This window comes from Mustelus asterias, chromosome 3 (genome assembly GCF_964213995.1).
Source record: "Mustelus asterias chromosome 3, sMusAst1.hap1.1, whole genome shotgun sequence".
NCBI classification, from domain to species: Eukaryota; Metazoa; Chordata; class Chondrichthyes; order Carcharhiniformes; family Triakidae; genus Mustelus; species Mustelus asterias.
The window spans coordinates 26,526,719-26,550,065 of NC_135803.1; the positions used below are offsets into that span (position 1 = coordinate 26,526,719).

General features: G+C 42.5%; 1 protein-coding gene across 2 annotated transcripts in view; it reads right to left on the reverse strand.

Annotated features, from left to right (window-relative positions):
- anos1b (anosmin 1b) overlaps positions 1-23,347 on the reverse strand; it is a 147,840-nt gene that overhangs the window by 97,589 nt on the left and 26,904 nt on the right. For both annotated transcript variants that reach the window (XM_078206350.1, XM_078206358.1), the window contains exon 2: positions 5,699-5,746. In XM_078206350.1, the coding sequence (XP_078062476.1) occupies positions 5,699-5,746 (48 nt within the window). The remainder of the gene's footprint in view (positions 1-5,698; positions 5,747-23,347) is intronic.

Genomic DNA, 23,347 nt, shown 5'->3' on the forward strand with positions numbered 1-23,347 from the left:
TGTGAAAGGATTGGGTTTATTTCCATCGGAAGAACAACATTTACTTTGTCTATTACTCTTAGCTGGTTTCGGATGATCAACTTCATCTGAAAGCAATTAGACAATTTCAGTTTCGATATGAAAGTTCTGTTCTCACCTGTGCAGTACCCAGGTTAGTGAGGTGTGATACATTAATCTCAGTCCTCTAGGATGGAAAGAAGACTGAAAACCTAGTCGCGAATTTAAGCTGATTTTCGATGGTGGAAAACAGACAGTGTGTTGATAAACTTCATCAGGAGACCACTGATGTTCTGCTCCATTCCTGCTATCTTCCATTATAGAATAGAACTGTGCTGTGGTTATTGCACAGTGCCTCACAGCGCCAGGGACCCGGGTTGATTTCCGACCTTGGGTCATTGTCAGTGTGGAGTTTGCACATTCTCCCCGTGTCTGCGTGGGTTTCCTCCGGTGCTCAGGTTTCCTCCCACAGTCCAAAGGTGTGTGCGTTAGGTTGATTGGCCATGCTAAATTAACCCCAGTGTCAGAGGGATTAGCAGGGTAAATATGAGGAGTTATGGGAATAGGGCCTGGGTGGGATTGTGGTCAGTCTTAATGGGCCGAATGGCCTTCGTCTGCACTGTAGGGATTCTATGATTCTATGAGCAGGGTTGTATCTAATGCATTGGGCTAGATTGTTTGGCCTCCGCTAGTGTGTTTGAAGACAGGGCGGGGGGAACACATAAAATGCAACACTTGGACTGTCTGCTGCCTTCCTGTCTGCATCTGACTTGTCTCCCATGTAGCAGGGAGCAGTGGAAGCATCAGGTAGCCCAACTCTCCCTTGGCCTATCGAATCTCTTCAATGGCCAATTAATGGCCACCAAAGAGCCTCATCCCACCCCATTGCTATTTCACCTGTGGCAGGGACAGGCCAAGACCAAATTGGTGGCTTGGCAGATTTTACTGAGTGAGCTGGTGTCAGGAATTGGGGCACCTTCTTGAGGGCGGCACGGTAGCACAGTGGTTAGCACTGCTGCTTCACAGCTCCAGGGTCGCGGGTTCGATTCCTGGCTCAGGTCACTGTCTGTGTGGAGTTTGCACATTCTCCTCGTGTCTGCGTGGGTTTCCTCCGGGTGCTCCGGTTTCCTCCCACAGTCCAAAGATGTGTGGGTTAGGTTGATTGGCCAGGTTAAAAATTGCCCCTTAGAGTCCTGGGATGCGTAGGTTAGAGGGATTAGCGGGTAAATATGTGGGGGTAGGGCCTGGGTGGGATTGTGGTCGGTGCAGACTTGATGGGCCGAATGGCCTCCTTCTGCACTGTAGGGTTTCTTCTATGATTTCTATGTCCCTGTGCCCATCAGAGGCATCCCCCACCCAAAGTCATACCAATAGCATTCCCAGTAGGTAAAGCTACCAAGAAAAATAAACAAACCCAACTCAAGTATCAGTTCTGAGTTAAACAGGGTTAATGGTCCCAGTGTTAACAGGGAGGTAGGGAAGGTATTGGGGAGCCCAGCATGGTGGGAAGATCCTCATTTAAATAATCTCCTCCATACTCTGGACAGACAGCCAGACAAATTGCCAGTCTGCCTGGTATGTGGGTAAGCAAGGCTACAGCTGGGGGTCCGTGGGGATGATCCTCAGTGGTCTGCAGAGGCTGAATGTTTTGAGTCTTGGAAAGTGCCAGGGGAGGCCGAAGGCTTCCTTGTGAAGTCTGCACAAATCACACCAGCCCTTCCTGGCCCACAGGGAATGCAGATCGGATCTTCAGCGCTTACCTTGGACAGTTGGCACATCCTGCCTCTATTGATTTCTTTTGGAAAACTATTGGAACTGATTTCTATTCCAAAATTCGTCTCATACTGAGTGTTGGCAAAGCATGAAGTAAATACAAAAAGGTGATTACTTTTGTTCTGATAACATTTTTGTTTCAGGACTTGCACCAGGCTTTGTTTTTGGCTGCTAAGTTTGTTGAAATATTTTTAATTTCTTGCACTTGGTGGGATAGCTGTCTCTATTATAGAGTTTCAATACATGAAGAATTTTAATAAATGGCTGCAGGTAGAATAATAGGGATAAGCCCGTGTCTGATATTTGAAGGGGGGAGATGAGGCTCATAAAATGGGAGTCAGCCCACTGACTTCCTGTCCAGCCCGACCTGTCTCCCATATTATGGTGGGTGAGTAAGGGATCAAGGAGCCAGCCTGCACTTGGACCAGTTATTGCCCTTCATTGGCCAATTAATAGCCACTTAAGGGCCTCCACCTCTATAATATGTGACAGGTGGAGGCATGGCAGGCAACCCAGCAGGTTTGACTGCACGGACTGCTGTCAGTCAGGAAGGGGAGGTTCCTTCCAAGGTGGGGAGGGTTCTCTGTGCCCATCGGAGGCATTCCTCCAGATTATGCCTCCCTTAAAACTTCCCCTCCTGGCCTCGAAAACACGCTCTTGCCATCCCCAAGACCTTCCCCAGCTGCTGAGACATGCCAGGAAAGCCTGTCCAAAACTGAAGCCCAGGATCCACGATACTTCTTCTCCCTGAACTACTTTTAGTCCCAGCAGTAGCCAATATTTGAATCTGGCACTGCTGAGGCTACAAGCCAATCTGTCAATCCAATTGGGACTTCTAGAGCAGGCCTTCCCCACAGATGGGGGCGGAAATCACGCTCTAACCCAATTAAGGCTATTCCCAGCATGATATCGCAGTGGGGCAGTTGGGTTTCTGCTTGGTGCAGTGCCAATGGATTTGGTTGCGGGGATGGGTAATCTGACAGCCGGAAAATCCATCCCATTGAATCACAGAACATTACAACACAGAGGGAGGCTAGTTGGCACATTGAGTCTGCCCTGGCTCTTTTGACCAGCAATCTAGTTAGTCCCAGTAATTGGGTGTACTACCAGAAGTATACCTAGCAGTCCAGACAGAAAAAGATATTTTCTAAGGCATAAAGGATCAGGATTTAAATACAAGAGTGACCTGAGTTACAAAATATAGGCCGCGATTCTCAGGGCCCATTTGCCACGGGCACAAATCCTGTTAAGGCCTCTAACACTTGTGACAGAGCCATAATGGGATTTGGTGCATGAGCCTGATTTCCATGAATTAGCATTCATTTAAAGGTCATTATACAGGTTAAGGTCATTAGATGCTACCCCGTGACATCACGCCAGTCGTGAAGACCATGCCAGGGGCACGGAGGTGAGTATAGCCCCCAGGTGGTGAGCTACATGGAAGCCCCCTGGCACCCTGACACAAGCAGTTGCAGGCAACTTCAAAAGAGCTAAGTGCTTTTCAGTTCCTCTTTTGTGTAAACATTGCGGTTAGGAACAATGGGGGTACTTGAGATGCATTCAAGCATGAAGGGAAAGGTAAGTAAACACTGCTGACTGCATGCTGATTACAAACCATTGAGCTGTCAATCAAATGAGACTTAAAAGGACTAGACTGAAATTGAATGTAAACAAAGGTTTTCAAAGGGTTGGAAAGCATTTCAAAGACTCTAAGCTTTCTGGGAAGGCTCAGAGACCTCAAATAAAAGCTGAGTGAACAGCTGTGGAGAAGGGAACCCCCCCCCCCTAGTGAAATTGAAATCTCCTTTGTGTTAGAGGGCTTCAAAGAGGTCTGCTCACACCTGTAGCTCCTGGGAGAGGAAAAGGGAAATCCCTGATACAGAATGGAGTGCTGCTGTGATTTAAAAGCCTGCTAGGTGACCAGGAGGCCTGCAGATTAAAGTGCCCAGGCCACTTCAAAGTTTTCACAGTTGGCAGGCAGGAATGAAGATATTGAGCAGAGAGCTGCCTGAAATTACCATGCCGTGTTGATCTTCAGGTCTGCCAGGGCTAGAAGTAGTCTAGCCATGGGACCCCCATCCCAGGGGACAGTGCCAAGATCAATCCCTTGCTCCCAGCCCACGCCCACCCAACCCCCAGGACCCTTAGGGGACCCTCCCTCTATGCCTGGCTGTCCAGCCCATTAATTGTATTACAATTAATGGGTTTGCATAGTTTTTTGGTACCCCCCTGCAGTCAGGTGAATCCGATTGCCTTCACACCGGGAATTCCAATTTTTGGCTGACGCCTGATTCAGTGGGTCATTGGGATTCCTGGCTGTGCCCGGTGACTCTGGGGAATTCAGCCCATAGAAGTTTATAGCACAAAAAGACATCCTTCGGCCCATCATGCCTGTGCCAGCTGTCAAGCGTTTATCTATTCGAATCCCATTTTCTCGCACTTGGTCCATAGCCTTGAATGCTATGGCCTCTCAAGTGCTCATCTAAATGTTTCTTAAGTTTGTGATGGTTCCCTTCCCTTTCAGGCTGTGTATTTCCAGATTCCTATCACCTTCTTGGTGTAAAAGATTTTCCTCAAATCCCCTTGAAATCCCCTGCCCCTTACCTTAAATCACTGTCACCCGGTTATTCACCCCTCTGCTAAGGAGGAATATCCCTGCCCATCTACCCTATCTATATCCCCCATAATTTTATACACTTCAATCATGTCCTTCCTCAGCCTTTCCTGCTCTAAATGTCATTAACCTCTGCAAGCTCTGCTCTCAAGGGGAGTTAAAATTGAACCTTAAAACGTTCAGTGTTTGCAAGTGATATTTGTGTGATTGCAGTATTCTGTCCACATCTCATGAAAAAATAGTGCTGAAGATCAACTAGACTTGCAACCAAGCATGTGTGTAATTTTAATATGGAACACATGAAAACAGGACAGGTATCCAAAACTACCATATGTTCTAACTGTGACCTAACCAACGCCTTGTGCAAATATATCTTCTTTATTCTTACAGGCAATACACTAATTTATAAAACCCAAAATGCTGTTGAACTTACTTCTATTACTTTATCCAATACACTCTCAGAGAATTAAATATTTGAATCTCTAGGTCTCTCTGTCCATCGACACCGTACAGTATCTTTCTACTGAATGTATATTCATCAACAAGACACAGATTGTTTCAGAATCTGAAGTCATGAATGATACTGTGCACTCATCAGCCTACTAAATACACAGACTCTTAATTAAATACTATTATATCCAACAAAACCTAACAAATATCCATTGAAAAAATGATTCCCTTTTCTCTGGAGCACATGAAAAATATGCAATGTTTGAGAAATTTTAATACCACTGAGTTGAGGAGCAGTGCAAAAAATATCTGAAAAACCCCTGCAAGCAGAAACAGGACATACTGATCAGACAATACCATGTTGAAGGATGTATTTTGAATATAAGAGATAACTTTAAGCTCTCTAGCTTTACAGATTAAAGGTATAATTTGAACCATCGATTACATTACAATGCTTTAAATCATTCCCAGGTGTGTGCATACAATATGCACTGGGTATTTGGGAGTAGGTTACAGGCTGTAATTTGAAGCAGGGCATTTAGTTGCTTGCATATAAACCATCTAAAGCCTGTCTGTTTGACTAGATTGCTTGTGACTCACTATGACTTATCATTCTGTATTCTTCATGTAATCCATCTGAACCCCATCAATTAGATTGCCATCAAAGCCAATAAAGCTTCCTATTATTCTGTACAGAAACAAGACATTCAACTATGCAGACACTGTGCTGGAAGCAAATACAAGAATGAACATTTCCACAATCCCGGATTAAATAAACAAATTGAAATCGTAAAGTTGCAATGAAATGGGATGTGGTGTATTTGGATTATGCTGAAATCAAAGGGAGTCTCCAGCTGCACTGACCTGAGCACATCTTCTGTGGCCTTCACACCAAGTTAGAATCTCATCATTCTGCAAAACAAAATTAATGCATTAATTTATTAACAACCTCCTATCTGATAAATAATGCATTCAAACATTGCAATCATTTAAAAACATGCACATATTTAATTTGATTGTGCTGGATATGTTTCCTACATGGTCTTTCTAATTGTTTGTCATTTCTGGTAAAAACCATTGTAATTAACAAGCCAAAAACAATGCAGCTTCTTGCTAAAGGTCATTTCAAAAATAATCACCATTATCTTGTAGGCTGAACGAAGGTAAAATATCGGGAAAAAAAAAGTGAGTTGCACCGAAAATCATTCAGGTACAAGCTTCCATGATCTTTTACGCTGGTTCAAGGTCAGTTCATCCAAATCAGACTTCAGCAATAAAACTAGTCATGCTCCCACATTGACGCTGGAATATTCCAACAATTACACTGATTTGGGAAGACTCTTCAAATTGCATCACAGTTCTTTTTTCATGGGATGCTGGCGTCGCTGGATGGGCCAGCATTTATTGCCCATCTCCAATTGCCCTTGAGAGTCAATCACATTTATGTGGGTCTGGAGTCACATGTAGGCCAGACCAGATCAGGACGGCAGATTTCCTTCCCTAAAGGGCATTAGTGAACCAGATGGGTTTTTACAACAATTGGCAATGGTTTTATGGTCATCATTAGACTTTTAATTCCAGATTTTTATCGAATTGAAATTCCACCATCTGCCATGGTGGGATTCAAACTCGGGACCCCAGAGCATTACCTGGGGTCTCTGGATTACGAGTCCAGAGACAATACCACTACCTCACCACCTCACTATCATGATCATGCATTAGTAGGCATTTGTAGTTTTCATATCAGTATCATATATTAGTAGTTTTCAAATCAAAAAACATTTAATTTACTAAGAAACCAAATAGGTATGCCAATGAAAATACAAAATGACCCTACACAGTTGTTTTTCCCAAAGTCCTTTTTAGTGATCACACACAGATGGAGAACCTCATATTTATTAAAAAGGCGTTTATTTTTGTAACACTCATTTTCAGTTATATTATATAAGTGGACCAGGTTACCACTCTCAAATACATCAAAGGATACTTGTCAGTAGAAAGAAAATAGAAATAATGATATTCCCTTATGCTGACCGGTTGTTGGATTCATAGAAGGTTTTGCTTTGCAATAATGCAAGTGATTTTTAAAAAAAATTGGAAACTTGAACTATAATCTAATCAGGCTCAACGTCGAGTGTATTTTTCGCTCTCAATTTCCCAGTTGCACCCAAAGCAGTAACTCTCGCCCTATATATTGATAGTAGGGGAAAAAGTGCTTGTCAAGGTGAGAATCCTGCACATGCATAATAAACCTGTCCAGACTTCAGTGACTTCCATTGGAAATTGGTTTATCATCTACAGATTACAACACACAGAATCAATTTCACTTTACAAAAGCAGATGAATCTAATAATGAGATCACCACATTCACAGCTGGCTGCTTAGATTACTTCAGAAGGAGTTTATAAACCCGTAACACATTTGGTAACTTGAGATTTGACGTATGATGACATCATAAATGAAAACACAGCATGCAGCAAAAACTTCAAACAAGTGTTCGAAAAATGTCAATCTGTATTTATCACCAAGACTGTTTTGCAAATACACAGTCACATTCAACTAATATTATAATGTTTTTTCTATTCCAGTAACAAAATTTGGCAATTTGACTTATTATATTTCAATATCACTACGAAATACAACATCTTAAAAAAATACAGCTGCAGTGACGACCACATCTTGAGCTGAAGATTGTGCTTTAAAGAGAGGTTATTACAGGCAAAAGTTTTCAACTTGGAGAACTGACAAAATGTGGCACAGCGGTTAGCACTGCTACCTCACAGCACCAGGGTTCGATTCCCGGCTTGGGTCACTGTCTGTGTAGAGATGGCATGCTCTCCCCATGTCTGTGTGGGTTTCCTCCGGATGCTCTGGTTTCCTCCCACAGTCTGAAAGACGCACTGGTTAGGTGCATTGGCCGTGCTAAATTCTCCCTCAGTGTTACCGAACAGGCGCCGGAGTGTGGCGACTAAGGGATTTTCACAGTAACTTCATTGTAGTGTTAAAGGAAGCCGACCTGTGACACTAACAAATAAACTTTAAAAGTCTACAGACCAGAGGGAAGAACATGTATTACACAAAAGGCAGATAGTGTTTGTGATTGGAGTTCCTGAGTCAGGGCACTGACATGAATTTCTCTCTTACGACCAATTATTTTACTCCGTGAATTAGAGCCAACCCACAAATGAATTGTTTATGCTGAAGGTTTCGACTTGCTGTAAGTATTGCTACCATTTCTGCCATTACATTGATGTTGTGGAGATATAAGAGACAATTTTCCATGATAAAATGGCTTGGTTTCAAGTGTAGCAGAGTGGTCAAAGATGGGAGATGGGCTGGGGAAGCTGCTCGAGTGTGTCCTCAGTATCTGCCAATAGAACTAGAATTTTCTGTTGAAGATGATTGTGGATACTGAACACAACAGTCCATACTGGTGCAGACTTAATAACAGGAAAACACCTTCTAACACAGCGGTGGGCAACCGATTTAAGAAGTTTTTGATGTTAAAACTAGATACTCAAAGTGCATTCCATTCTCATTTGACAAACATAAATAATGTTAGTCATATTGAAGAGTTGTAGTTATATCATCTATAGGATATCTTTTTGCTTAAAAAAAAATCAAGTTCTTCGCATTTTCATTTTGACTTGGATGATAATATGTGACAGCTTTTAAAAGCTCTCTGGCGATGATCTTTGCGTCGTCAATGGAGACGGGAGAGGTTCCGGAGGATTGGAGGATGGCGGATGTGGTTCTGTTATTCAAGAAAGGGAGAAGAGATAGCCCAGGAAATTATAGACCGGTGAGTCTAACCTCAGTGGTAGGTAAGTTGATGGAGAAGATCCTGAGAGGCAGGATTTATGAACATTTGGAAAGGAATAGTATGATCAGAAGTAGCCAGCACGGCTTTGTCCGAGGCAGATCATGCCTTACGAGTCTGATTGAGTTTTTTGAAGATGTGACTAGACACTTAGACAGGGAAGAGCGGTAGATGTGGTTTATATGGATTTCAGTAAGGCGTTTGATAAGGTGCCCCATGCAAGGCTTATGGAGAAAGTGAAGGGGCATGGGATACAAGGGGACGTTGCTTTGTGGATTCAGAACTGGCTTGCCCACAGAAGGCAAAGTGTGGTTATAGATGGGTCTTTTTCAGAGTGGAGGTCGGTCACCAGTGGGGTGCCCCAGGGATCTGTTCTGGGACCCTTGCTCTTTGTGATTTTTATAAATGACCTGGATGAGGAAGTGGAAGGATGGGTTGGCAAGTTTGCTGATGACACAAAGGTTGGAAGTGTTGTGGATAGTGTAGAGGGATGTCAGCAGTTGCAACGAGACATAGATAAGATGCAAGACTGGGCGGAGAAGTGGCAGATGGAGTTCAACCCAGATAAGCGTGAGGTGGTTCATTTTGGCATGTCGAATAGGATGGAAGAATATAATATTAAGGGTAAGACGCTTGGTAGCCTGGAAGAACAGAGGGATCTTGGGGTCTGGGTTCATAGGACTCTCAAAGCGGCGTCGCAGGTAGAGGTTGTGGTTAAGAAGGCGTATGGAATACTGGCCTTCATCAATAGAGGAATTGAGTTTAGAAATCGGGAGATAATGCTGCAGCTGTATAGGTCCCTGGGCAGACCCCACCTGGAGTACTGTGCCCAGTTCTGGTCGCCTCATTACAGAAAGGATGTGGAAGCCATAGAACTGGTGCAGAGGAGATTTCCGAGGATGTTGCCAGGATTAAGTGGTATGCCTTATGAGAATAGGCTGAGAGAGCTAGGTCTATTCTCCTTGGAGAGGCGAAGGCTGAGAGGTGACCTGACAGAGGTGTATAAGATGTTGAGAGGTATTGATAGAGTGGATTCTCAGAGGCTTTTACCCAGAGTTGAAATGGTTGTCACGAGAGGCCACGGGTTTAGGGTGCTGGGGAGTAGGTATAGAGGAGATGTTAGGGGTAAGTTTTTCACTCAGAGGGTGGTGGGTGCGTGGAATTGGCTGCCGGTGGTGGTGGTGGAAGCGGATTCGATTGAGTCTTTTAAGAGACTTTTGGATAGGTTCATGGAGGTTAGTAAGATAGAGGGTTATAGATGAGCCTAGAAGGTAAGGAAATTGTTTGGTGCAACTTGTGGGCTGAAGAGCCTGTTTGTGCTGTAGCTTTTCTATGTTCTAAAAGCACTATTCAGGCAACTTTAAGATATCTTTCAGTTAGAAGTTTTGAAGTTTGGTGAATTTTATTTTATGAAAATGGTTGCGAACATCTGGGTGTCAATGTGTGTTAGCAATGCGTTAAGAAAACTTCATAAATTCTTCACTAAAAGCGAATTAGGTGTAGCAAATTGCTGTGGTAATCTGAAACCATTTAAAAATGTGGTAAGCTCTGGTTTTTGCAGTAGTAATGGTGGCAAAACTGTCAGTGTTTGCCATCATTACTCTGCAACTGGCAACAACATCTGGTTTCCTCACGTACTGAGTTAAATGTGGAAATCCAGAAGTTGCTGTCAGTGATTTCCAACTCCTCCACATCGGATATCCTCATTGATGGAAAATCTTAGAAAGCACTTGAACTGACACTTAACTGTAAAAACCCTTGAAAAAGCTATGTCTTGCTGAATGAGGTGGGACTGAGTCTTTAGTGATGTACTAGGTTATCATTATCACTAAGAGCCTAGAATGAATGATGGCAGGAAGAGGGAAAGTTATCTCTTGATGACAATGGGATATGAAGGAGGAGCGAGTGAGCCACTCTTCAAACACTGTAAACCTGTGCCCATGAGATTTATTCAAATAATTTAAAATGTTGGATTGTATAATGAAGTGCTGTGTATTCAACAAGTAGGCTTACATTAACACTGCAATGAAGTAACTGTGAAAATCCCCTAGTCGCCACACTTCGGGTACACGGAGAGAGAATTTAGCATGGCCAGTGCACCTAACCAGCATGTCTTTTGGACTGTGGGAGGAAACCGAAGCACCCAGAGGAAACCCACGCAGACTCGGGGAGAATGTGCAGACTCCGCACAAGCTGGGAATTGAACCTAGGTTCCTGGTGCTGTGAGGCAGCAGTGTTAACCACTTAATGATCACATGATTTCATAGAATCCCTACAGTGCAGAAGGAGGCCATTCGGCCCATCAAACCTGCACCGACAGCAATCCCATCCAGGCTCTATCCCCATAACCCCACATATTTACTCTGCTAGTCCCCCTGACACTAAGGGGCAATTTAGCATGGCCAATCAATCTAACTCACACATCTTTGGACTGTGGGAGGAAACCGGAGCACCCGGGGGAAACCCACGCAGTCACGGGGGGAACGTGCAAACTCCACATAGATTTAATACTTCTAAGCTTCTAACTTACAATCTTTATTATCTTCAACTCATGCAATTTTGCAGCATCCATAATCAGCACAGCAAATATATAAAGAAAGGAATTCCTTGGCAGAGAGTTTTAGGCTGCTATTCACCCAGAGGATTCTACAGTTTAAGATACCATCAGCGCCATATATACCTGGATAGCAGCAATGTGCCTTACTATCTCCAATGAACATCACCATCAGAGACTGGGCCTTTAGTTTGAGCAAACTGTGCTATGCACAGCATAGGTAGCTTCAAGTACATACAATATTTACTGTGAGTCCCTTTCAGCCTATCCCTGAAATCAATATACATTAAGTGACCTTGCCTCAGCTATCATGTATTAATAATTTTAACCTAAGCAAAATAACTGTGGAAGGAATAGTGGCATTGTTTGATTACTCTGTGGGGAGGAGGTGGTCACTACTGACAAGAAAGTCCAGCCACATAAATACCATGGCTACGTGAGTAAGTTAGGAACTGGGAACCCTGCAGTAACTAACTTCCTGACTCCCCAAAATCTTCCTGTCATCTAGAACGCACAAATCAGGATTCTGATGGAATACTCTCCCCTGGCCTGGATAAGCGCAGTTCTAACAACGCTCAAGAAGCTTAACACCATCCAAGCCATTTCATGCTATCCATCATGTTAAACATTCACTCCCTCCACCACCGGTGCACTGTGGCTGTATTGTGTGTACCATGTATAGGATGCTCTGCAGCAACACATCAAGGTTCCTTTGACAGCTCCTACCAAACCCACAACCTCTACATCTAGATAAACAAGAGGAGCAGGTGCATAGGAATATCTGTAAGTGTATTCCCTCCAAATCACACACCACCCTGACTTGAAAACATATTGCCATTACTTCACTACCACTGGATCAAAATCCTGGAAATCACTTCCTAACATATGGGCTGTTCAAGATGGCAGCTCCCCACCACCTTCTCCAGGACAATTAGGGATGGACAATACCTGCTGCTCTTACCAGCACTGTTCATATCCCATGAACACATTTAAAAAATGGTCAGCTGAATGAAAGATGCTAGAAAGACAGACAGTACTCTGTGCTCGATGGTTTTATACCACTGGCTATTGTTCTAGTTCTGTAAGCACAGACTAAGGCATAGAGAAAAGATCAGTGCCAAGAGTGTACAAACTGCACATTCCTGAACAACACTTTGATGTCTTCAGGGAAAATGGTGCTGGGGTGGGAAAAGTTCACTTGTGCTTAGATCAAGGGAACAAAAGAGCAATTGTGGGTCAATGAGACTTAGAAAGAATCTATAAACAGAATATTTTGCTTTATTGCAGTGAAGACATACATTTGTTACCAGCTGGATTTAATCCATGTTATGGTAGCACATATATTTCTTAATTTAGTATCTCAAGTAGAATGATATATTTTCCTGCTGTGTGTAAAATGTCTTTACAGAGTCAATGTTCATTATACACAAATAATCATAGAAATAAAACATGTACTTGCTGCAGTAAATGTTTCAGAAAATATATCTCAAGTACATTTAGTTTAACACTGTTGGGGCAGAACACATACTTGCTATATTATAGGCAAATTTTGTGTGAGACCTTTCCAACTAACATTCGTGACAGCTTCATAATTGATTTCACTGTTTGCCAATATGTACTGGAATTAAAGAGGCTCTGGATCATATGATGCTGATATGGTTCCCTTCCTGTCACATAATGACTTTAAGATACTCCCTGCATGGTACGCTATTTATGTTTAGTTTGATGCTACATGTTAGAAGATTGCACAGAGTTTTCACACTTCAGCTGATGTGCCAACTATCATCTTAGATTCTAGTAGAAGACAGAAGTAATAGCAATGAAGAACCGAGAGGTAGATAAATATGTGTGGTATTTTTCAGGTTAAATACAACAATTCTTGCAGTGTCTGAATGGCTGAGGTATCTGCATAGACTACGGAGCACTGGAGTAGAAATACAAGTTGGATCCAAAAAAGGAAGAAATCATAAAAAGGAAAATTGTAAACGTCGGAAATTTGAAATGATCACTGGGAATACACAGTAGAATAGGCATCATCTGTATTGGGCAGGTAGTGATCGCACCCTTAATCAGAATGGTTGTGTTCTGACAAACAAATGTCCCTGAAATGTCATAACCTGTTAAGATGCTGACTGTCCTCTGTGTATTTCCAACGTTTTTTGAATGTATGACACATAATAGGGATGAGGATTTTTTTAAACCAGTTGTTGAGGTTCTGTTAAACACAACTAATTTTAACCCTGAAAGTTGCATTTTCTGTATTGCACAAATACCTAGAGAGAGTCAGATGTTATTTATTATCATTATTACATCATTAAACAAATACCTATTTTGTGTGCCTTATTTTACTTTCAGTGATAGTACCTGCAACACAATATTAGAGCAGGAGAAAATAATTCATCAACATGTGTAGCTGTCTTAAACCCATGGGCAGAATCCAACCCCCTCCCTCCACCCCCACAAGCCTCGGCAGCTTGTTTTCTGGTGGCAGAGGCGGCTCGTCATTGGCTGCCCATGAGATCTTCCAGTCCCGCCAATGTCTACAGCATTTTACATGGCTTGTCCAGCCTCGGGCTGGAAAATTCCCCCCATTATGTTTCAGGCTACTTTTGAACAACATGCAAGATTTGCCTTCTGTCCAAAGTATCTTTTAAGCTTCTTCTAATCCTCGTTTTATCCACTTCATCCTACTTCACTCTCCTGTTTTCAAAATGACACCACTGTTATTGTTTAATAATGTCAGATGTTCCCCATCACAGCATTTTTGTTCTACGTGGCTCCCTGCTTCTCTTGCATCTCCATTCCAAATATTTTCCCACATGAGAAGAACCGGTATTCTCTTTCCAGCCATGTCAGGGTGTAACAAGACACCAGCAGGTGCACAAGATTGTTCTTTCATTCTTCTGGGGAATTGGCTTGGTCCCTTTGAATAGCAGTTCCTCATCTCTGCTTCCCCAATCTCTCCATGCACACAAAGATGCTGCAGACTGTGCAGTTTAGGAAAGCACTACATGCAGAATTACATCGTACCACTGAATCACAAGCCACCTCTTACCTGTAGCTCAACTATACAATACTGTTACAAATAATTACCGCATTCTGCTAAGAAACTGAGATTTAAAATGCTGTTTTGTATCCTGCTTAAAAGTTCTTCTTGTAATCTTCAGCTTAAATTCAGCGGTTTTCTAGTTTTGTTATGTTAAGACTCAGTGTGCAACGGCTGGAAGAATTAGTGTTGCTTTCAAGTTGAATGATAAAGGCAGACTCCGTTCCACAAAAAAATGTTTTTTTAAATTTAAAGTTACATCACTAATTTAGGAAGATTAGTCTAATTACAGATCCTAACTACAATGGGAAAGGGTAAACCTAACAGGGTCTTACGCACCACTAACTGCTTTAATCACAGGAAATACTCCAAAGGATTAAAGAATCCCCTCTATCACTGCACTGAGACCAGCCTGAATGATAAAACACCAAAAGGAGCAATACCGTAGAACTGCCAAAGCTTTGCAAACAGTAGAATATTGTTTTACAAAACAATGAAACCACAAATATCCAAAGAAAACATGCTTTCGAGTGTAAGCTAATTTTTCTTGAGTCTATACTATTAAGTAACACAATCTGTGCTCACGACCGAAAAGAATTCATTTTCCATGCGTCCTGTCCTCCTCCGCTAATTTGGGAAGTTATCTTATCAGGAATCAAATGCAATCACTGAAGGGGCTCTGACTCCATCAATTACAGGAGTGAGATCTGGGACACTGCCACAGGGCTTAAAAGCCCTGCCCAACCAAGGTTAACCCCTTCTGTACAAGGGAGGTAGAGGATATTTGTGATTCAACAAACAGCACTTGGTCAACTATAAGTTTTCCAATTGAATTTCACTCTGCACTGCAGTAGTTTCATTAGTATTGGATGAAACTTTATGAGCCATTTAGCAACTCAAAAATAATGAACATTATTCACAAGCAATATTTAGAGAAATAGGAGAACACCTATGGATGGCACGGTGGCACAGTGGTTAGCGCTACTGTCTCACAGTGTCAGGGACCCGGGTTCAATTCCGGCCTTGGGTCACTGTCTGTGTGGAGTCTGCACATTCTCCCCGTGTCCACGTGGGTTTCCTCTGGGTGCTTTGGTTTTCCCCCCAGCAGTCCAAATACGTGTAGGTTAGATTGATTGGCATGCAAAACTGCCCCAAAGAACAAAGAAAAGTACAGCACAGGAACAGGCCCTTCGGCCCAAGTTTGTGCCGACACAGATGCCTCTCTAATATTTTCTTGCCTGTGTGTGGTCCATATCCCTATTTCCTGCCTATTCATGTATCTATCTAGTTGCCTTTTGAATCCCTACAGTACAAAGGGAGGCCATTTGGCCGATCGAGTCTGCACTGACCACAATCCCATCCAGCCCCGTTGTGTCAGGGGGACTAACAGGGTAAATGTGTGGGGTTACAGGGATAGGGCCAGTGTGGGATTGTTGTTGGTGCAGGCTTGATGGGCCAAATGGCCTCTTCTGCACTGTAGGGATTCTATGATTCTATGAACAATGCAAGGCAAGAGGGAATAGATAAAAGAAGGGAATCATGCCACTTCCCCAAAGGAAAGAAAGAAAAATCTTCCACACCTGCTAGTGTCTTGTTACACCCTGACATGGCTGTGGCCTAGAAGGAGTTTGCCAACCTCATTGGGGAACTAGTATGTGGAATGGGGACACAAGAGGGGGAGCCAAAGAGAACAAAATGCTGGGATAGGGAAGAGTGACATTGGTGAACGTAACTGCCCCCTGGCACTCCGGCACTGCCCCCTGGGGATCTTCCTTGGGGTGGCTCCCCTTATTTGTTGGGGGGAATTTCCCTTTGTGCTTATGGGGGTGGTTCCTCTTGTGTTTGTGGGGGGGGGGGGGGTGGGGGTGTTCCCTGTGTCTGTGGGGCGGGGGGTTTCCATATGTGCATGGGTGGGGGGGGGGGTTCCTGTGCTTTATATTGGAAGGGCACCCTGATCCTCATTTCCTGGCTGCCAGCATCCAGCATTTTCTAGCCCCTCCCTGCCAGCGTGACGGCAAGAACCACGCCTCCAGATTCTTTCTGCACCGACTGCTGGATTATCTGGAGAGAAAGCCCAGCTGAGCAGTCAGCGAGCTGCACGCCCGTGTACCTCACCTCAGCCAGCACTCTGTGCAGAGAATGGAAAATTCTGCCCATTATGTCCAATTCTGGATACTGCACATTAGGAAATATCTGAAGGCCTTAGAGATTGTGCAGAAAAGTTTAGGTGGAATAATCCCAGGGATGAGGGACATCAGTGACAAAGATCGACCAGTGAAGTTGGGATTGTGTGCCTGAGAGAAGAGAATGCTCAAAGGAAATTTGATAGGGATGTCAAAAATCACTCGGGGTTGAGACAGAGCATAGAGTCATAGAGGTTTACAGCATGAAAACAGGTCCTTCGGTCCAACTTGTCCATGCCACCCTTTTTTAAAAACCACTAAGCTAGTCCCAATAGCCTTTGTTTGGCCAATTCCCTCTATACCCATCTTATCCATGTAATCATCTAGGTGCTTTTTAAAAGACAAAATTGCAGCTGCCTCTACTACTACCTCTGGAAGCTCGTTCCAGACACTCATCACACCTCTGTGTGAAAAAAATTGCCCCTCTGGACCTTTTTGTATCTCTCCCCTCGCACCTTAAAATTACTTATTTGTATAACATTTGGCTTCAGAAATAATCACAGAGCATCCTTTTCGTTTTCACTCCCAAATGGATTGACCATTGAAATCCACATGAGTTTACGAGCAGATAGGGAGAAATTGTTTCCATTGGCGAGTGTGTTGAGAACTCGGTGACATTGACTTAACGTAAATAACATAAGAGTCTATGGCAAAGTGGAGAAAAACTATTCTACGCAGTGAGTGGGTAGGATTTGGAATGCACTGACTGAGAGTCTGAATAAGGCAGGTTCCATTGTGGCTTTCAAAAGGGAATTAGATAAGTACCTGGAGGGAAATATTTGCAGGACTACAAGGAAAAGGCTGGCAAGTTGGACTAGCTGAGTTGTTCTTGCAAGAACTGGCGCAGACTCAACAGGCCAAATAGCCTCATTCCATAATCCTATCAGATAAACATAGCCATAGCATCCAGCCTAAGTAGTATTAAAATGTGCATAGAAACAGTAACTAGCCAATTAATGAGTGATTTATATCACTATCACATCAATTAACAGATTCTGATGGTTTCTTTTATGAGGAGCTCATCCTGTGTTACCAATGTCAACATTAAGATACTTTCCACATTATGTAGGTGATTGCTTTACAGTTCATTGTGTCATCAATAAAAGTAATCAGAATGTCTCCAAAAGGCACAAAAGTCATTATTTGCCAAAAAATGTTACTCATCCATCTCCCATTTACTGGCAAAAACATTTACAGTAATCTGGAGGGCAGTTTAGAATCAAGTCTTGCAGAAGAATTTACTTCTTGTTTTACAGTTTCATTTTCTTGAGGGGCAGCAATTACTGGTCGACTCAACTCATGAAGAAGAGAGAAGAGAAAGAACACTGAGAAGCAGAGGTCTAGGGTCACAGAAACACCATTAATTTTCGAACAACAGGAAATTATTTTTCATAAAGTTGCACTGATTAGGTCAAATTCCTTATGGGGGACAAGAAACTAAATGCTACATTTTTCATTTAAAAACCCATCGTGATCTAATCTCAGGGTTCACTTAATGAAAGCTTCTTTACATTATCTGAACTTTCACTGAGGTTACATCCTGTAACTCATTATCATAGAATCATGTAAGAAATGTGGATTATATTCTCTCCTAGTGCCCTTTAGCAGATACAAGCAATTCATTTCTAGGCTCCCAACAACAGTGCTGTGGGCTAGGTGCTGGAAAACACACATTTACCCAATGTATCAGGGAAGGAAAATGGGCTGGATTTTCATGGATGTGGCGAGTAGGTCAAGGCGGGAAATCTCATGACTTGGTAGACTCATTTCCCTTACAAAGGTTCCTGCCCTCCATATTTTTTGTTCCGGGGAGACAGGGACAGGGTAGAGATGGGCCTGCCAGCTGTGGAGGCAAGCCCGAGGTAGCAAAGGAGGTGGGTGGATGATGCGGCATCTGGTCATTTAAGTCATTTCAGATTATTACACTAGAGCTCAGAAGCAGTGTTTTCTTCAGTTTTGAACACACAAGAACATTTTACAAATGGGAAAGGTACTCTGGTGAATCTCAACACTTACACAATGCCGATCAATGTAATGGTTAATTTATTTTTGCAGGACAGAGCCGTATAATCGATCACTGCAGTAAAAACACACTTAACTTACAATACAGCAACTAACTATTGAAACTGAAAGAGCAATCTGTTGTATTTCAAAGCCTGTCAATTAAAGAATTCCAGGAGCAGGTAGCATTGATACTCTGAGTTAATACTGGAGACTTCAGATAGTTTATAATACTTACCCGGGTAGTTACCAAGGTAATGTTTGACAAATCAAAATCTTTTTTAACATCTGGTAACTACCCACTTACCCACTCAGTAGTCTCCAAGAATTATCCTATGCGCTGTGAATTATGACTCTTAACAAATCAGGCCCATGAAAATAGCAAGGGGTCTAAAATTTTCACCCTAGCAATGGAGTAAGCAAGAACGGGATGTTGGCTCTCTACCTGCAAGATTATCCTGGAGTCATAAAAATCCCAGACAATGGGAATATGGACAGGGATTATGGAATCTGGTTCCACCCTGCCATTTTAAAATCCTACCCAGTTCTGTTTCAAATGGACACTGGCATGAAAATCTGGTCCCATGTACCTCTGGCTTTTTTTGTTCCCTATCCATGTCATAGGTTTCCCTATCCTCCTCCATTGGTTCATTTCTGATCTCTACTGAGTGTGTCAGTGGGTAGTTACCAGACGTTAGACAAGGTTTTAATCTGTCGAACATTATCTGGGTCGGTAAGTCCTACGAACAAACTGAAGTCTCCAATATTAACTTAAGAGTTAGATACATTCATCAAGGATCCTGGGGAGCAGGAGATTTGCCCATTGAAACTTCAAGCCCCCTGGACAATTCCTGTGAAGGTCAGCACATCAGGATTTCCATATGGTCTTGATGCACATCTACAGACTGGAAGATTTGGCCTCATGTCATTTGCTATGCTGCTGCTGACACAGCCCTCATTATAGGCATGCCTTCACTCACTGTTTTGTGAGAATACAGAATTAAGGAAAAGCTTGCTCTTATAAAGCGTTTTCTCAAGATGTCCTGAAGTGCTTCATATTCAATTAACTATTTTGTTTAGAGCATTCACTGCTATAAGAGCAAATGTTGCCTTCAGTTTGTGAATTGTAAAATCTCACAAATAGTAAATAATAAATGAATGATGTAGTCTGTTTTTTGAGGGTTTATGGGTTAGGGAGGAGTGCTGACCAGGAGAACACTTTGCTCTTCAAACATCACAATAGAATCATTTATGTTCAGTTTAGCATGTAGCCAGGCTTCAGCTGAATGTCTCACTCAAAAGACAGATCCTCTCATAATCCTATCAGTACTGCACTGAATTATCAGCGTGGATTATGCGCTAAAATTCTTGGAAAGGCCGGACCTGAAGACTTTTTACTCTGGCAAGATTTCTACCTTTACCTGCTGACCCCTCAAAGCTTTTCCACTATAAGCAAGGCTCCAATCACCTGGAATACTTATCACTTACTTTGATGTCTGCATTCACAACAATATTTAAGAAACTGGATATCATCCATAACAGAGCAGTTCAGCTGACTAACGTCCCTGCCACTGAACTCATTACCCAACTCCTTCATCATCAATACACTGTGGCAATACAATTCACCATCTAAATGATGCACTGCAGTCACTCACTTGGGTAACTTTGACAGCACATTCAATTCTTGCATCCTCTACCCGCAGGAAAGATAAGAACACAAGAAATAGGAGCAGGAGTGGACTATATGGCTCACTGTGCCTGCTCCGCCATTTAACATGACCATGGTTGATGTTGGGCTTCAATTCCACTTCCCTGCCCTTTCATCATATCCCCTGCTTCCCTATCTATCTACATATAAGATCTATGAGAGCAGCAATGCCTTGGGAACACGATGACAATCAAAATCCCCACCAAGTCACACAATATTCCAGACTGCAAAATTTATCACCATTCCTTTACTGGACCAATATGCTCAAAGTTTCTCCCAATATCATTGTGGGAAGAACATAGACAGAACTACTCTGGTTTGAAGAAAGCCCACCAACATCTTCACAAGGGATGGGCAACAAATGAAGCCTCATTAATGCTGCCCACACACCAACAATAATACATTAAAAAGACAATGGTTCTAAGTAACATCACCTTGCAAATTTCAGATCGCTGAAGATTCAGACAGGTCAAAACACCAATCAAATTAAACTGAAATGACTGGGCTTTTGGATCTGATTGCTTGAGTTTGTGGGCCACTGCTTGGGGACCTAATAAGTTGACGTTTATTTATTAGTCACAAGTAAGGCGTACATTACCACTGCAATGAAGTTATTGTGAAAATCCCCTAGTCGCCAAACTCCAGCGCCTATTCGGGTACACTTAGGGTCAATTTAGCATGGCCAATGCACCTAACCAGCACGTCTTTCAGAATGTGAGAGGAAACCGGAGCACCCGGAGGAAACCCACGCAGACATGGGGAGAACGTGCAAACTCCACACAGACAGTGACCCAAGCCGGAAATCGAACCTGGGTCCCTGGCGCTGTGAAGCAGCAGTGCTAACCACTGTGCCACCATGCCGCCGGATAATAGCAGAGCATCAATGGAAAAGATCCATCCTTTGTGTGTGCAATGTGAAAGGGGAACATATAAAGAAGGAAAGATGGAGAACCAGAACTATGTAGTGCCAAAATAATGTGTGTCTTTCTATATCTGAATGCTGTTATTACACTTTTGTAGATTCTAAAGCTCGTGCTTTTGCATAATCAAGACAGCTTTCCCAGGCTAAAGATCACATGGATTCTTACAAAACTACATGAATTAACTACATAGAAGTGAGATCCACCCAAGAAAATAGAACAGACCTGCATGCCATGGCATATCAAATAGCTTATAATTGGAATGAGTATGACTGTTTAACTATGCTGAGGATATCTAACATTAAGCTAATCTTTATGAGTATATAAAAAAGTTGCGTATGCTAGATGTTTCACAAAAAAAAGTCACAGACAGTTCATATATTTTTCTTGGTGACCTTCCTAAGATTTTAGAGTAATCTTTTTAAGCGCATCAAATGCCAGTCAAACAAGTGCTCTGCTTAGCTGAATTATTATGATCACCTTCATAAGATTGATCCTGGATGTGAGAGATAGATTTGGGTAGACCTCCCACAACCGCTTCTCTGTTATTAACATAACTTCTAGTTATTCTGCAGAAATGTATTTTATGCTGGAGCACGCAGCTACATACCTTTGAGCGGCGGTTGTGTGATAATTTTAACAGAGGAATTTAGGACACTATTCATCAATTACATCTCCTTCCTCGCAAGATCAGGTTTCGGCAGCAATTTCTTTTTTTTTGAAAGAATCACATTTCTTCCCCCTTGAAGTGGAAACTATAGAAGGGCACAGGATTTGAGGAACAGATGGAAGAGGATTCCTTGAGCTTAGTACCAGATACTTACATTTTCCTCGCTCACCTGCAGCAACCAAAGCCTGTAAAGTATATTACATTCATCACTGTACTCGGCTATCAGGAGCAGAGCTTATTATTGATTGCAAAACACTTTGATTTGATTTGATTTATTATTGTCACATGTATTGGTATACAGTGAAAAGTATTGTTTCTTGCGCACTATACAGACAGAGCATATCGTTCATAGAGAAGGAAAGGAGAGCGCGCAGAATGTAGTGTTACAGTTATAGCTAGGGTGTAGAGAAAAATTAACTTAATGCGAGATAGGTCCATTCAAAAGTCTGGTGGCAGAAGGGAAGAAGCTGTTCTTGAGTCGGTTGGTACATGTCCTCAGAGTTTTGTATCTTTTTCCCAACGGAAGAAGGTGAAAGAGAGAATGTCTGGTTGCATGGGGTCCTTAATAATGCTGGCTGTTTTTCCGAGGCAGCGGGATGTGTAGACAGAGTCAATGCGCGGGAGGCTGGTTTGAGTGATTTGGTAGCAAGAGAGTTGTTGGAAGCATATGGGCTTAGGCAGCAGAAATTCACTGGCATATATTTTTCATTTGGATGGATGGAAATTAGGGGTTGGAAATAATTTTGAGAAATAAACACAGAAGCAGTGGTGTATTAAACTATTGACTGGTTTCTGAGAAATTTTCACAATGTGAAAGGTATGACAAGTGTTTCAGGAACAGGAGGAGACCATCTAGTCCCTCGCACCCATTCTGCCAGTTAACGAGATCAAGGCTGATCTGCAACCTTTCCCTACATATATGCCTTTGCCCCATATTCCTTAAAACATTTGGTCAAAGAGATAGGTTTTAAGAAGCACCAAAAAGAGAGAGGTAAAGAGGTGGAGAGGTTTATGGAGGGAATTTGGGTCTAAGCCTCCGAAGCTACTGCCATCATTCAGATTCTTTGTCATAGGAAAGGGGAGGGGTAAGAGAATGATCACTGTCATTCTCATGCACTTTATAACCAGCTACACCAAAAACAATATTGGAAAATACTTCTGAGCAGGTAACTGCCCTCTTAGCTAGGAGAATTGAGGGGAAATTGAAGGCAAAATAAATATGACGCATAAACAAAAAAAGAATGCACCATATTTAGTTTTCACAATAGCGTCTCAATTGAATAAGGGAATACAACTAAAATTTACAAAAGCACCAATGGCAGCAAGCAGCTTAACAACAGCATTTTTATTTTCTGCACTAGCTTTGCAGCAGCTACAATCTCATGGAATTCACTACCACAGAAAGTAGTTGAGGTCAAAACATTGTGTGGTTTCATGAAGAAATTAGATGTAGCTCTTGGGGCTAAAACGATTAAGGGATATGGGGGAAGGTGAGATCAGGATTTTGATTTTGGTGATCAGCCATGTACAAGATGAATGGTGCAGTAAGAAGTCTTACAACACCAGGTTAAAGCCTACCAGGTTTATTTGGAATCACGAGCTTTCGGAGCG